General features: G+C 41.7%; 1 protein-coding gene across 1 annotated transcript in view; it reads right to left on the bottom strand.

The window, feature by feature from the left end:
- The window catches only part of LOC118210808, a 184840-nt gene that overhangs the window by 65262 nt on the left and 104332 nt on the right, over positions 1-15246 (bottom strand). Inside the window, exons 8-12 of the mRNA XM_035387255.1 lie at positions 14756-14866; positions 14401-14470; positions 12090-12420; positions 9474-11271; positions 2540-2713 (exon numbers count right to left, since the gene is read on the bottom strand). Coding sequence (XP_035243146.1) covers positions 2540-2713; positions 9474-11271; positions 12090-12420; positions 14401-14470; positions 14756-14866 — 2484 coding nt within the window. The remainder of the gene's footprint in view (positions 1-2539; positions 2714-9473; positions 11272-12089; positions 12421-14400; positions 14471-14755; positions 14867-15246) is intronic.

Raw genomic sequence — 15246 nt, 5'->3', positions numbered from 1 at the left:
TGGAGCAGCCGTCACTTTCTGTGGTTACGCGTGACCCATGTTGCTTTAGGCTTGCTCCTGTGGGGGTCTAGGCCAGGGTTGTCTGTGAAGCGTATTGTGACAATTGCTGTGAAATACGCTATATAAATAAAATTTGATTGATTGATTGATGTTCCAGGAATTCTGAACACGAGCGCTGATCTGCTGTCAAGGGGAAACCCACTGTACGGGGAATGGTGTCTCAATCCCCAGATTTTGGAAATGTTACTGCAGTGATTATCCCTCTCCTTTATGTACAGCCATGCACGCTCCCGCTACGCACAGACCTCCTGTCTCAGGTGAACGGGGAAATACACCACCCCTGCCCCGAGCGAGTAGCTCTATGGGCTTGGCCCATGAGAGGCATAACCTCAACGCATTAGAGCTTCCCCCTCGCGTGCCTGCAACCATCCAGAGCACGAGAGCGCCCTCTACCAGGTCACTTCATGACTATAAGTGTCAGGTGTTTGAAAGATGGTGTGCCTCTCGTCAGTCAGTGCCTTACCAGTGCTCTGTTCCTGACGTGCTGTGCTTTTCATAGAATCTTATGGATAAAGAGAAATCCTTTTCTACCAATAAGATTTACCTGGAAGCTATCACTGCTTGTCATGTTGGGTTGAAAGACCATGCAGTGGGGCAGCACCCCCTCATTCACAGGTTCATGAAGGGGGCTCACTGTTCTCTGCCTGTTGCTAAAAAGCTAATTTCCCCTTGGGATTTATCACTGGAGCTGGAGGCTCTGTTTCTAAGGCCATTTGAACCTATACATGAGATAGATTTAACATTGTTGTCTCTCCAGACAGCGTTGCTGCTTGCACTAGCCTCAGCTAAGTGAGTCAGTGACCTCCATGTGCTCTCAGTGCATCTCTCGTGCACAATATTATCCCCTAAGATGCACAGGCTTTTTCTTAAGCTCAATCCAGCCTTTATGCCTAAAAGCTTCCCTCCTTTCACATGTGAGATGTTGGAGCTTGCCGCTTTTCACCCACCACCTTTCTCCTCTGACGAGGAGCATAGGCTGCATATGCTGTGTTCTCCGCACATATATGACAAAGACTAAGGCTTTTAGAAAGAGCGACCAGGGCCTGGGCCCCTGCCTGTAAAGAAAAAGTATCTCTAAGCAGCGGCTGTCCCATTGGCTTGTGGAAGCTATTGTTATGGCATATAATTCAAAGATGATAACACCCCCTTTGGGCCTGAGGGCTCATGCTACGAGGGGTATGGCTGCATTGTGGGCCCTATTCCATGGGGTCTCCTTGCAGGATATTTATTCAGCTGCAGCCTGGGTTTCTCCAGATACTTTTGCAAGGTTCTACCGCCTGAACGTCACCAGGAGGCCGGTAGCCCACTCAGTTCTGGGGATGAGCTCTGTGTGAGGCGCACACATCTCCCCTCATCTGCTATGGGTTTCATTACTTCACACTGTTCCCGGGACCTGGCTATAGCTTTGGTAAATGGTAAATGGACTGCATTCATATAGCGCTTTCATCCAAAGCGCTTTACAATTGATGCCTCTCATTAACCAGAGCATTTAGGGGTTAGGTGTCTTGCTCAAGGACACTTCGACACACCCAGGGCAGGGCTCGAACCAGCAACCCTCCGACTGCAACACAACCGCTCTTACCTCCTGAGCTATGTCGCCCCTTTGGGCAGTGGAATGTGTTTAGTACTTCCCTACACGGGATGTGCCAGACACCACCCTCCACGAGATAATGAAAGAGAACTTTAGGTTACTGTTGTAACCCCGGTGGAGAGATCCACCAAGACTGCCCTGCTTGCCGCGCATGAGAAGTGAATATGTTCACTGAGGAGTAGTAGCACTGCACTTGTCCTATATGTTCTTCCAGGAGGGCAGTAGTCTCCTGTAGCATTGAATGCGCTACTGGCTGTCAAAGCCACACTTTGACACTGCAATTGGATGACCGGATGTCATTCCCCATACGTGGATCTCTCTACTCTGTGTTTCGGGGAACCGGGGTAGCGACAGTAACTTAAAGTTTTGGGGTAACACCCTTACTGAGGTACTCACTGGGCATACTGTTAGATTCACTAGCAGGATATGCAGCTCTTCTTGAATAGCTGCTAGGGTCAGTCAAATGTTATTTAATAGAATAATACAGAGGTCATGCCTTGTGATATTTATATAGTCTCGCTACCCAAATGGGGTAAATCTTAATTAGGTTAATCCCAGGGATAGTTGTTGGTTTTAGATTCCTGGATGAGCAGGACATTTACCTCCCAGCATTGAAGGTCTTAATGTCACACTTTGATGAATGCCTGGCAGCAGTAGCTAGTCTCTCTCTCCAGGATAGAGGGTCAAGCTGCCCATCATTTCATATGAGCACACCCCAGTCAATAATCTTATGAGCAAAATTGTATTCACACAAACATTCAGGTTAGAGGTTTTGAAAATGAATGGAGTCAGGAAATTAGTCTTCCCTGTGACAAAATTCAAACCCTTACATTTCCATAATGAGTAATTCTATTTAGTTAATGTCACACAGTACAAAGCACTACTCACCCCAGTCTCTGCAGTTTACAGTTTGGACTCATCAGTCCAGGACAGAGCAGCTCCACTCCTGAATCTCCCAGGTCATTGTAGCTGAGGTCCAGATCTCTCAGGGGTGAGTCTGATGACTGGAGAGCTGAGGCCACAATATCACAGGACTTCTCTGTGAGGCCACAGCTGTTCAGTCTGCAAAGAAGAGTTCATATATTATAGTATAATAATATTAGGTATACATAAAACATATGGTAAATGATACAAATGATAGTGTTCAGTAATGAAGAGTGAAATTGAGGATTTTAAGGTTGATGATTCTCTGAGGAAGATGTCTGTGCTACACTCTCCAGCTGCCGCACTTCGGACCTGAGAATTACACACAGGGGCGACATAGCTCAGGAGGTAAGAACGATTGTCTGGCAGTCGGAGGGTTGCCGGTTCAAACCCCACCCTGGGCGTGTCAAAGTGTCCTTGAGCAAGACACCTAACCCCTGACTGCTCTGGCGAATGAGAGGCATCAATTGTAAAGCGCTTTGGATAAAAGCGCTATATAAATGCAGTCCATTTACCATTTACACATCCTGCTGGACTGAACTGTGACAGTTCTACAGATGTAATTCTGACCCAAATGGCCCCTTTTTATATTGTAAGTTCCCACCCCATCCCAGAAGTTCAGCTGCCATCTTTCAAAGTGGACAGTGAGGGAACTTGCAAAGCTGATGAATGTTTGGCACAGCTACCACCAAAAGGAAAGATGCAAAGGATAAAGCACATCTTCCAGAGAGGACAGTGAGTTTGCTTCTTTAGTTTAGGTTTTCTGTGACAAACAACCCACAGCACTGCAAGCTAAAATACAGTTAATAGTAAATTAACTTTAGAATAGGGATGCACCGAAATGAAAATTCTTGGCCGAAACCGAAACTGAAAAAAAGGAAACACTTGGCCGAATTCCGAATACCGGTATTTTTTCATTTATTTGCCCATTTGTACCATTAAATCAATTTTGCTTTTGATTTATGCTTTTCAATGACAAAATTAAATTACAAAATGATAACGTGATGAAAAAAACTTTTATTAGTCTATTGAACATTCAGTCCTTTCCAGAAGACATTATACTAAAAAAGCACAATAACTGGGGTAATGAACATAGAGGGCAGGGAGTGTTCCACAGAAAGTTGATACTAGTATAATATTCAGTAAAAATCTTTTTGGGAGGTAATTCAAGATCTTTATTGATTTCCTTTGTACAATACAAGAATACAATAACAAAACAAACAACAACAAAAAAACAAATAAACGGAGAAAACACACATCATTCAACCAACATGATTTCCAACCACAAATGTTCACCTGTAGCCTAACGGTGGAATCTATATTTCATTTTATTTCAGAAGATAAGTCAGTGCCGATTGTTGACTAATCAAGGAAAATGTAAAATACCTAATAACCGTACAAATAGGCTACTAGCTGCATGCTGCGAGTATTATAGCCGTTCTAAATGCACACAAAAAGGCGCTGTTTGAAATGAAAGCCGAAGCGCGAGACGCGCGTGCACGGACAGGGGAATCAGTTCGCTTCGAGGATACTGAATTCGCTACAACACCGGCACTGTTTGAACGCGTCATCAATAGCCGCAGGAGAGCAACGAAACAGTGTCACATTTATTTCTATACTTTTGTTACAATATATATATATTTTTTTAAACACACACATTCGGTCAAAATTTTCGGCATTTTCACTCTTTCGGCCGAATACTGAATGTGTTATTTTGTGCTATTTTTGGCCGAACATTTTCGGTGACCGAAATAACGGTGCATCCCTACTTTAGAAGCAGAAACACAAGGAAGTTATCTGTCCACATATGACTAGCTGTGTGTCCGTTCTTCTGGTGTTACATATGACCAGGTAGAGAAACAAGGTATTCCAAAGGTCTGTGGGAACTCCTGTTAATTATACCTTTGAGTTTATTTTACAGATATAGTGATACATTTGATGGCGCAGCCCAAGGAGACACCATTCAGCCTGTTCTAGGCTTCAGGAAACTTCAGAATCAGTATACAGGTCAGGCTATGGCCTGAGATGAGCCATAGAGTTAACTCAAGAACAGGCACTGGGGGCAGAGGTCACTTTAACAGTTCCCTGAGAAGACCTCATTATATCCTACAATTCCTCTACCTTCATATTTTCATTCTATCTACAAGCACTATGCTGGAGATTATGGGTCAGCCTATACCAGAATAAAGCAGAGACCAGGGTGGTACTACTGGCCTTGTAACATGGTGCATTTACTGCCTGCCCTAGCCTCCCAACATAGAAACACAAACATTTAATTCATAACCAAACGTATCCCTCCCAAACCAAACTTAACATCATTTTAATCATGACATTGAAAAGAAGTGTTATCCTATCAAGTGGTTTAAAAGTAAAATATAAAAACAGGTATAGATAAGTCTCTCCTTTGTTTTCTTCTAATCATTAATTCATTATGCATAGACCAGGAAGAGAAGGGGAACCCCCCTCTTTCAAACACATGGCAGGGATTCAAACAACATTTGCTCTTATAATTAAAACTTACAATTAAAAGCAAGGAATGTTTTTTCTTCACAAACAGCTTGGCAATTACAGCAATAACTTGAATTAATTCACCAAACTGAAAAGGTGTGAAGTGCATTTACTAGTCCAAGTCCAAGTTAAGGACAAATGTTCATTGAATACAGGCTATGAAGTTTTGTCTTGTTAAGCAAACAGGAGCCTTTGGTCTTGTGTCTCAGCTTTGTCTAGCTTCTCAGCTGTGCGTCTTTGGCTTTAATCAGTTTTAATGTGGGAGAGACAAGCTGTGGTTTTGTCTTTCATTCATTTCTTTCATGATTATCTTTTACTTCATTTCCAGGACTGTCTAATTTTTGTTCATGTAATTCAGCCTATGTTATTAAATTAGATGTTTAATTGGGCCCTATTTTCTCAGTCAAGACACAACTGTCAAACACTAGCAGCAATGCAATGCGCTGGTGAATTTGGGTATTTCAGTAATTTCCTGACTCCAGGCACTAGCACAACTGTGGCACAGTTGTAAGAGAGGCTGGTTCGATCAGAATAAATTGACTGTGGGTGTGGTTGGGTTTGGTTTCATTATTGCCAATCAGATCACCCCATTTCTGTCCCTTTGGGAAACACAGCCAAATGCTAATTTCACCATGGCTGAACAGCAAGCGTGTTGTGATCATCTCTACTGAAGGGAGGAGAGTGTTCTCTAGCATAACTAGAAGTCTGTACAACACTAAATTCCTAGACCTTGCAGCAGGGCCTGTCTCCAGGCACCAGACCTCCCAAGGACAAGAATAAGTTAGAAATAATGCATGTATGTGTGTTTGTGTGTGTCTGTGTGTTTTCTTTCTCTCTGGCTTGTACATTTGTAGAAGTCCAAACTGGTGACCTTGGCTTTCCTCCTTATCCTCCCCCTGCCATCCTGCCAGGGAGAAACCGGCTATGACACCATGCTGCCCAGGACTCTGAAAGCAGGACTCTGATAGATAAAGACCAAACTATTATTTCTGATTTAATTATTTCCCATTTAAAGCTTGTTTATGTAACGCTTAAGACTAAGAGGTCACCGTGTGCTTAATCAGTATTTATGCTATATGACTAGTCACAGCCAATCATTTATTTTGTTTCTTTTTATTTTACTATATGCTTATGTATTAACCAAGTACCAACTGCCCCTGCTTTCTTCAGTTCGTGCTTATCCATTTTGTTGTGTGTAGGTACTGGACACTTTCTGCAGAAATAAATCCTATTTCTTATATGGATATACCATATACCTCCATAGAAGCATCCAATTGCACAAGGTATCTGTAAGTGGGTGGAAAATCACATCCTGCACCTGTACAACATGCCATATAAATTCTCTGCCCGTTTGCAAATGACACACACAATGCAAATCATGCAAACGATGCAGACTACACAGAAGTATAAAACAGTCCTTAGAAGGACCATCACTGTAAACCCTTGCAGGAGGACATGCAACACATACAGGAATGATATATTCAATCATTAGGGCACACCAGTAGTACAAAGTCCCTTATTTACAGTCAGTAAAATTACCATGCACCACCCCTGTCCCTGTATTGTCTCCTGGGGATGGCGGTAGGTACTAGAGTTTTGGTCAGGTCAGACTTTATTTTGTAAAATGTAAACGAGTGTGGATTGTGGGAGATGTTCTCTGGATAGCATTTAAGGGAAGCTCAAACAATTTACTTCATTATCCAAAGTCCTTTCATAAAAAGTATTTTTGGTATGCATCACAATTTCTTTGTGTTCCTTTTCTTTATCTTACAATCTCTTCAGGTGCATGTCCTTTCCTCACTTATAGCATAGTGTCCAGTCCATCTTGCCATGTCTTGTAAATAAAATGATCGCCTCTTAACACTGCAAAGCTTTCTATTCATGGTTATTAGCAACTCTCATATTTTGTCATATGATAAAGTACTCTTTCTCTTACAGCGCATCCAAAGGACGTGGCTTACTTACACAATGACTGAAGTGTGCATCTCTGCTTGAACAAATCACTGCATTGGTGCCATAGATAAATTTCTCTTTCATCATCTTGTGTTTGAAAGCCAACTCTAGGGAATGACATCCGGTCCAGACCTCCATAGAAGCATCCAATTGCACTAAGTCTGGCTCTGACAGACAGTAGTGCGTCCAATGTGAAAGGAGGCTACTGCCCTCCTGGAAGAGCACATAGAACACTGCAGCGCTACTATAGCCAAAAGCTACAGACAATAGCCAAGGACTACAGACTCCAGTTCAGAGTGAACCCCCCCATTTCAACAGTCATTTACTCTCAAATAAAAGAGAGCGCTCCCATGTTTAAGAGGAATAAATTCCTTCCCTCTTACAAAAAGGGGGAAATACGTGTGGTTCCCAGAGATCGAACCCAACATAGTTTTTATTTTCCTTATTTCCAACTCCCAAAGAAGGATGGTTCTCAACTTCCTATCTTGGATCTCAGTTTGTGTATGTGTATGTCTCTCTCAGTTCAAGCCCGGCTCGAGAGTACAGTATCACACATGCCTCAGACTACAGGGGCTGATGGTGTCAGCCTCTCAGGTTTTGCCACTGGGGCTGTTAAGAATGAGGGGCTTTATGAGGTGGATTTCATCCCTCCACCTCAGCCCCGTGTGCGATCTCCATCGCTGTCTCACAGTGACACACAAGCACTCTGCAACTCTGCATCACTGGGAAAACACAGACTTTTACACGCAGAAATAAATCCTATTTCTTATATGGATATACCTTGTCATGCCTGGTTATTCTAAGGGGAAAAGTTTCTCTGCCCAACACTATGAACTATTACAACCATTATGAGGACTTCTACAAACCAATGAAGATGAAACTGAATAGTTTTGATTCAATTTTTTGTTAATATTTAAACAAAAACAGTGTATTTTCTGTTCATATGCCAGTTTTAAAAGCTGTAATAAACGGTTCTGTTCCCATGAACAGTTTCACAGGGAGAATATTCCCAGACTGGCCAGGAACAGGAGGCAGCTGGCAGAAACAGCCTCCAGTCGGCCTCTCCATCCTGCTGCTGCTGCTACTGTTTCAGCTAGGCAGGCATTGCGCTTGTGCACCAGAGGACAGGAAAGAAGCATTTTGTCTGGATTTACTATAGCTTTTTTGTTTCTTTACTGTCAATTTTTGTTTTATACCACTATTTAAAATAAACAAAAAAAAATTACTTCAACTAAGTGTCATTCATTGCAGACATGCACTTGATAAGATGAATGTACATTCACTAGTGAAACGGCTCCACAGCCAACCAGTCCCTGCTCTCTTGTGCACTCTGTGCTCTGTAATCTCTGTAGTGATCGTCACATGCGACTCTGCTTCTCTCTGTATGAAAGTCCTGTAATGTGTCCTCTGTGAGGTCTATGTCACATCCATGGCATATGGCTATGCAGTGTAGAACACAGCACACCAAAGAATGCACTGACTTTCTGAGGCCTGTACAGTGATGTACCACTCAATACATTCAGAATTCTAAAATGCATTTTAAACATTCCAAAAGTCCACTCAGTCATTGATTACAGTGCATTCTGGGCTCACTGTAAACACTATCTGAGGGGTGTAAAGCCGGTCTCCCACCTGTCTCATTCAAGTAGCTTACTCAATTAACTCCACTGCCTAAATAGCCAGCATTGGACTGAATAACTTTTCTTTAAAATAGTTAAATTGAAATAAACAAAATATTTCTTGTATCTGTGTTATGTGTTTATGGATTCACATGTGAGGCACAGTTATAATGCCAAAATAGGACGAGTTAAAACCTGGTAAGGGTTGGTATAACTGCAAACGCATTATTCAACTCCAAACTAACACAGTGCCGAATGTTTCTATTGGCACATCCCCGACTGCACCAACAAACCCATGTTGACACAAGCAGATTAACCGCAGACCATAAAACAAACAACCCTGGTGAAAGTGAAAAATATGACAAGCAATTCCAGGTGTGTTTGTGCCTGTGCTGTCACCAAAATAGGGCACCTTTTCTTAATACTGTAACTTAATATAGCTTCTCTTCATTTTAATCTGCATGAATTGTATGTTCTGGCAAAGGTTGATCCATCAGATTACTCTGATATCAATAAACTCTGTATTTATTTCAAAATTGCTATCTTTGCAAATAATTAGTAAATGCATCAAATCAGTAATAGTAATAGTAAATAAAATAAAATATATGGTAAGTGCTGAGGTTTTGCATTTGATGCTGCTTATGTTCTGGATATAAGACATTAAATGAGGGCACAAGTTAAAACATCTTGATTCATAAATCTTTTTTTAACCAAATTTTCTGTTGCCCGGAAATTTTATTGCACTTTGTTCTGACTAGAATTAGAAAGTGGGAAAATATGTGGTCAGTCATTTACATTATTAATGACATAATACTCACATGGCCTTCTTGCAGTTCCTGACTACTGGTACCAGTCTCTGATGACCTGCTGCTGATGTGTTGTATGTCTTCAAGTCAAACTCATCCAGGATCACCTCTGACATCAGTAACACAAAGGCCAGAGCTGAACATTGGTCTGGTTCCAGCTTTATATCAGAAAGTTTTCCTGATCTCAGGGAATCCTGGATTTCCTGCACTAGAGAGTTATCATTCAGTTCATTGAGACAGTGGAACAGATTGATGATCCTCTCTGCTGAAGATTCCTCTCTGATCCTCTCCTTAATGTACTGGACTGTTTTCTTAATGTTCTCTGATCTGCTTTCTGTCTCTGTCAGTAGTCCTCCTAAGAGAGTCTGAATGGAGTCCAGAGAGAGGCCGAGAAGGAATCGGAGGAAAAGGTCCAGGTGTCCATTCTTACTCTCTAAGGCCTGATCCACTGCACTCCTGTGTAACTCAGACAGCTGCACTCTGTCACTGTGAGGTTTTGATTCTTCTGCTCTGAGTACATTTCTGTTCTCATTTACACATGATTGTAATACAAACAAGGCAGCCAGATACTCCTGAATGCTCAGATGCACAAAGCAGTAGACCGTCTCCTGGTACAACCCACACTCCTCTTTAAAGATCTCTGTGCACACCCCAGAGTACACTGAAGCTTCACTGACATCAATGCCACTCTCTTTCAGGTCCTCTTCATAGAATATCAGATTGCCCTTTTCCAGCTGTAGAAAAGCCAGCTGTCCCAGTTTCAGGATGATTTCTGTATCTGATGCTGACATCTTCTTTGTGTCTGTCTCATCAGTGCCATGATATTTCTGATTCTTCACCTTAGTCTGAATGAGCAGAAAGTGTGTGTACATTTCAGTCAGAGTTTTGGGCAGATCTCCACTCTCTGTTTTACCCAACATTGTCTCCAGAACAGTAGCAGAAATCCAGCAGAAGACTGGTATGTGACACATGATGTAGAGGCTCCTGGATGACTTAATGTGTGAGATAATTCTGCTGGCCTGGTTCTCATCTCTGATTTTCTTCCTGAAGTACTCCTCTTTCTGCGGGTCATTGAACCCTTGTACCTCTGTCACCTGGTGGACGCACTCAGGAGGGATCTGACTGGCTGCTGCTGGTCGGGAGGTGATCCAGAGGAGAGCAGAGGGAAGCAGATTCCCCTTAATGAGGTTGGTCAGCAGCACATCCACTGATGATGACTCTGTTATATTGGAGCAGTACTCATTACTTTGGAAATTTAGAGGAAGTCGACACTCATCCAGTCCATCAAAGATAAATACAACTTTGACTTTGAAGGTGTTGACTTCACCATCAACACTTTTGATCTCTTTCAGCTGTGGAAAGTAGTGCTGCAGAAGCTGCATCAGACTGAATTCTGTTTCCTTCTTCAAGTTCAGATCTCGGAAAGGAAGAGTGAAGATGAAATCAATGTCCTGATTGGCTTTTCCTTCTGTCCAGTCCAGAATGAACTTCTGCACAGAGACAGTTTTCCCAATGCCACCGATGCCCTTTGTAAGCACAGTTTTGATAGGTTTCTCTTGTCCAGGTAAAGGCTTAAAGATGTCATTGCAGAGGATTGCAGTCTCCTGTGTGGTATGTCTCTTGGATGCTGTCTCAATCTGTCTGACTTCGTGTTCATCATTGACCTCCCCACTTCCTCCCTCTGTGATGTAGAGCTCTGTATAGATCTCATTGAGGAGGGTTGTCTGCTTTGCTAAACCTTCAAATATGCATTCAAACTTCCTCTTCAGATGAGTTTTCAGTGCCTGCTGGGCTCTTTTTATGGATTCATCTGAAGAGAGGAAATATGAGAAATAATAATTTTAAAAATGTGATAAACATTTCCCACTCAATAACAGATTTTAAGAAAAAACAGCCAATAAAAGTATTAATGCATTCTGTCTTCACAATATTTCACACATATCACCTCTCACAGTGTGTTACACACCTCTCACACAGCATTACACACCTCTCTGACAGTATTACATACCTTCCATCATTGAAATAGTATTTCTTGCTGACAGCAGCATCAGTGTCACTGTCACTCTCGCTATAATCGTTTTCGACCAAATTAATACTAATGGGTATTTGTTTCATTATGATGAAAAGGAGCGCTTTTTCGATTCCGAGTTCCCAACCAACTGCCTCCAACAAGGACACCCCATTGCAGGGTCATGCTTTTGCTTTTGGAACGAGCTTCTTTACAGCATGAGACACCAAGAGGCCCTTATAATGTAATACTTCTATACTGATTGCTGAGTTTGATTCCGGGATACAAACTCAGGGCAGTGTGTCTGATGGGACAGTGGTCTAGTTACTGGTTTTTGAGCACAAGATTCTGCCTTTAAACCCCCCTCAGGGACATTTAATCTTGTCCATTTCCTTGTCCCTGTAATAACTGCTTGAGGCAATATGTTAATAAATTTAAATGTAAAATGAATAAATGTTATTTTTGGCCTTTTATTTAGAGTATGTAATATTGTCAATGTAAAACAGTATTATGAAAGTGTAGATGCTGTAAATCAGAACATTGATCACTGTTAGATTTGCTATCTAAACTCATATCAAAATTCTAATTGATACACAGTAGCAATGAGAGAAAGCTCTTACTGTGCTCATTTCTTTCCAGTGAATCAGCGAGATCCTTCTGCTTCATGTTCCTCAGGATGTGGATTGTGATCTTCAGAGACCCCTCACTGCCACAGGTCTCCAGCAACTTCTCAACTATGCACACAGCCTCAGGATCCTCCTGCTCTCTCTCAATGCATTCTGGGTAATCATCAACTTCACGTCTGATGAACAATTCATAAATGAACTTCATAATCTTAGCCAGCCAAGTAGGCTCTTCAAGACAGCATTCTGGGCAAACCTGACTCAGATGGCTCTGAAACAGTTTCAACTTCTCATCCTTCTTCAGCTTCATCAGAGTGCGCAGGAGAGACTGAAATATACAAATGAAGAGGTGTGCTGTATCAGTGTGAAATAAACACACGAAGAGGTGTGCTGTATCAGTGTGAAATAAACACACGAAGAGGTGTGCTGTATCAGTGTGAAATAAACACAGGAAGAGGTGTGCTGTATCACAATAATAAATAAACACAACAAATAAAATGGGCCATAATTCATGAACCATAACATTGAATTTTTACGACGCTACATGTAAGGTTACACATGCATCCGTAAATTATCCTGGATAAAGACATGACTCCTTTATATTGGCCAACTCCGTCATTCCTGCAGTCTTCTAGGGGAATCCCCCTCCTGGAGGGGTGGCTGTTAGGGGGCAATGGCTGTCCGATAAAGACACAGATGAAGATAATATAATAGAGCGTGTGAACAGTCATTCAGTCGAAAACTCACAAAAACATGTACTGTAGCCCAATAGAGAGGACGTTTGGAATGCTGAAAATACACTTCAGATGTTAGCATAAGTCAGGTGGAACATTACAATACAGCCCTCAGAAGGCCTGAATATTCTTTGTGGAGTGTTGCATAACGTTGCCAAAGTCATGGATGTGTCAGACATAAACAAGGACACATTACAGGACTTTAGAAGGCGTGATGGTGAACTGAATGTGCTGATGCATATTAATGAACCGAGATACCCCAGCAGCACGGGCGAGGAGGAATCAGCTGGCAGAAGAGCAGCTTCATCTATAGCCAGCCATGCAGACAGAATGGTTTATTTGATTGAAAAAATCCACAACATTGCCCAGCGAATACTGCATTTATTTCAACATTTTAAATCACCTTTATTGATTTATTTTCAAATATGATCTGCGGGATTCACTGTGCCTGATGGTTGTTTTTTTAGATCTCCGAATTTTAATGGACTCACGCAGAAACAGGTCTTTAATGACAGAGGTAAATCTGTCTTTTCTAAGTCTTTTTAAATCCACCATTATATTATCAATCCACCAAGGTGCAAGTGCAGGTGGCTATTAGAGAGAATGGGAGATGACATGCTGACTGGTGTATAACATGTTTATGCCCAAGACACACCTATAAATTAAGGCAGTAAGTTCAGCACATTGGAATCCTGTGCCTCACACTGCGCTCAAATAATCCACTGTTAAACCAGTATAAGTGGGTTTGGACACAACCTAAATATATGTGTGCCACGTGCTTTACTATGCGCTAAGATCATTAAAATAGAAATTAAAATCATTAAAATTTATTACATTTTTTAAATGTTTAAGTAAAAAGCTGGTTAATTGTGTTCATATGATATTCCACTTTGGATGGTCATGAATAATATAAAAAAGCAGCAATATGTTATTAATGTTAAGGGCAATGTTAGTCACTTGTAAACATTACCCTTGCACTATATTATCCATCCTCCAGTGGTCGTTGCTCCCCCTCCCTTATTATGGTGTTCGCGGCCAAATTTGGCCGGTCTGCTTTAACTGCTCTTATATTAACACAAAAATCATAAATCATCACCAAATTGTGTTTAACACCTTTTTAAGCTGTGAAACAATGTCTTCAACTAGTGGTTAACATGGATGGGTGGGGGGTGAGGGGGTTGTGTTTGTGGATGTGTGGGTGAGTGGGTGTGTGTATGGGGATGTTTTCCATCTGCTGGATGAACATAATATAGTCTTATCCATTCATTTCCTATGGCGGTCATTTTAGACCCGGAACACCACAGGTGTGACAAAGTTGACTAAACCACTCAAAATTCAATGAAAGTGGTGATCAGCAATTTAATATGTTCAAATGTCTAGTGTGGAGGAAAACATAAGGTCTTGAGACAATCAGAAGAAAAAAACAATATTTATAATTTAGGAAAGTTGTAAATCGGTCAGATTTGACCAGAACACTGGAGGAAGGTTAAATAGGCATTAGATATACTCAAATAAATGTACTGCACAAAGAAAACACATAACCCATTAAAAACTAGAAAAAAAAGACCTCATACCTTTTTTGCGAAAGATAATTTATCCGAGCTCTTCTCTTCAAAAGAGCTGTACTCCAGTGACTGCTGGATCCTGTGAACAAAACATGGAGACAGAGCGTCCAGTTAAACTCGTCCTCATACTGCAGCTCTAAATCTCAGAACATGGAAACAGAACTTCCAGTTAAACTCATCCTCTTACTGCAGCTCTAACTCACAGCACATAGAGACAGGGCTTCCAGTTAAACTCATCATCTTACTGCAGCTCTAACTCACAGCACATCTGAAAGTGATATAATACCCCCACCTACACGTGAACGATACCAGCCAGATTGAAGTAGAATTAAACAGTAGTGTCAGTATGAACCTGTGTAATTACCTTGAATCAGCTGTGAATTCACCTTTGAAGTTAACTGGACAATCCCTTGAACGATCACTCTTCATAGACAGACAGCTGGGTACAGGTGACCCTGCTCGTTCCTCCTGGACCCTGTGATCAAATCAAGGAGACAGAGCTTCCAGTTAAACTCATCCTCTTACTGCAGCTCTAACTCACAGCACATGGAGACAGAGCTTCCATTTAAACTCATCCTCTTACTGCAGCTCTAACTCACAGCACATGGAGACAGAGCTTCCATTTAAACTCATCCTCTTACTGCAGCTCTAACTCACCGAACATGGAGACAGAGCTTCCAGTTAAACTCATCCTCTTACTGCAGCTGTAACTCACAGCACATGGAGACAGAGCTTCCAGTTAAACTCATCCTCTTACTGAAACTCTAACAGCGCATGGAGACAGAGCTTCCAGTTAAACTCATCCTCATACTGCAGCTCTAACTCACACCACGTGGAGACAGAACTTCCAGTTAA

This window comes from Anguilla anguilla, chromosome 13 (assembly GCF_013347855.1).
Source record: "Anguilla anguilla isolate fAngAng1 chromosome 13, fAngAng1.pri, whole genome shotgun sequence".
NCBI lineage: Eukaryota > Metazoa > Chordata > Actinopteri > Anguilliformes > Anguillidae > Anguilla > Anguilla anguilla.
The sequence above is the reverse complement of the archived record's forward strand: the minus strand, read 5'-3'. Positions and strand labels throughout refer to the sequence as shown.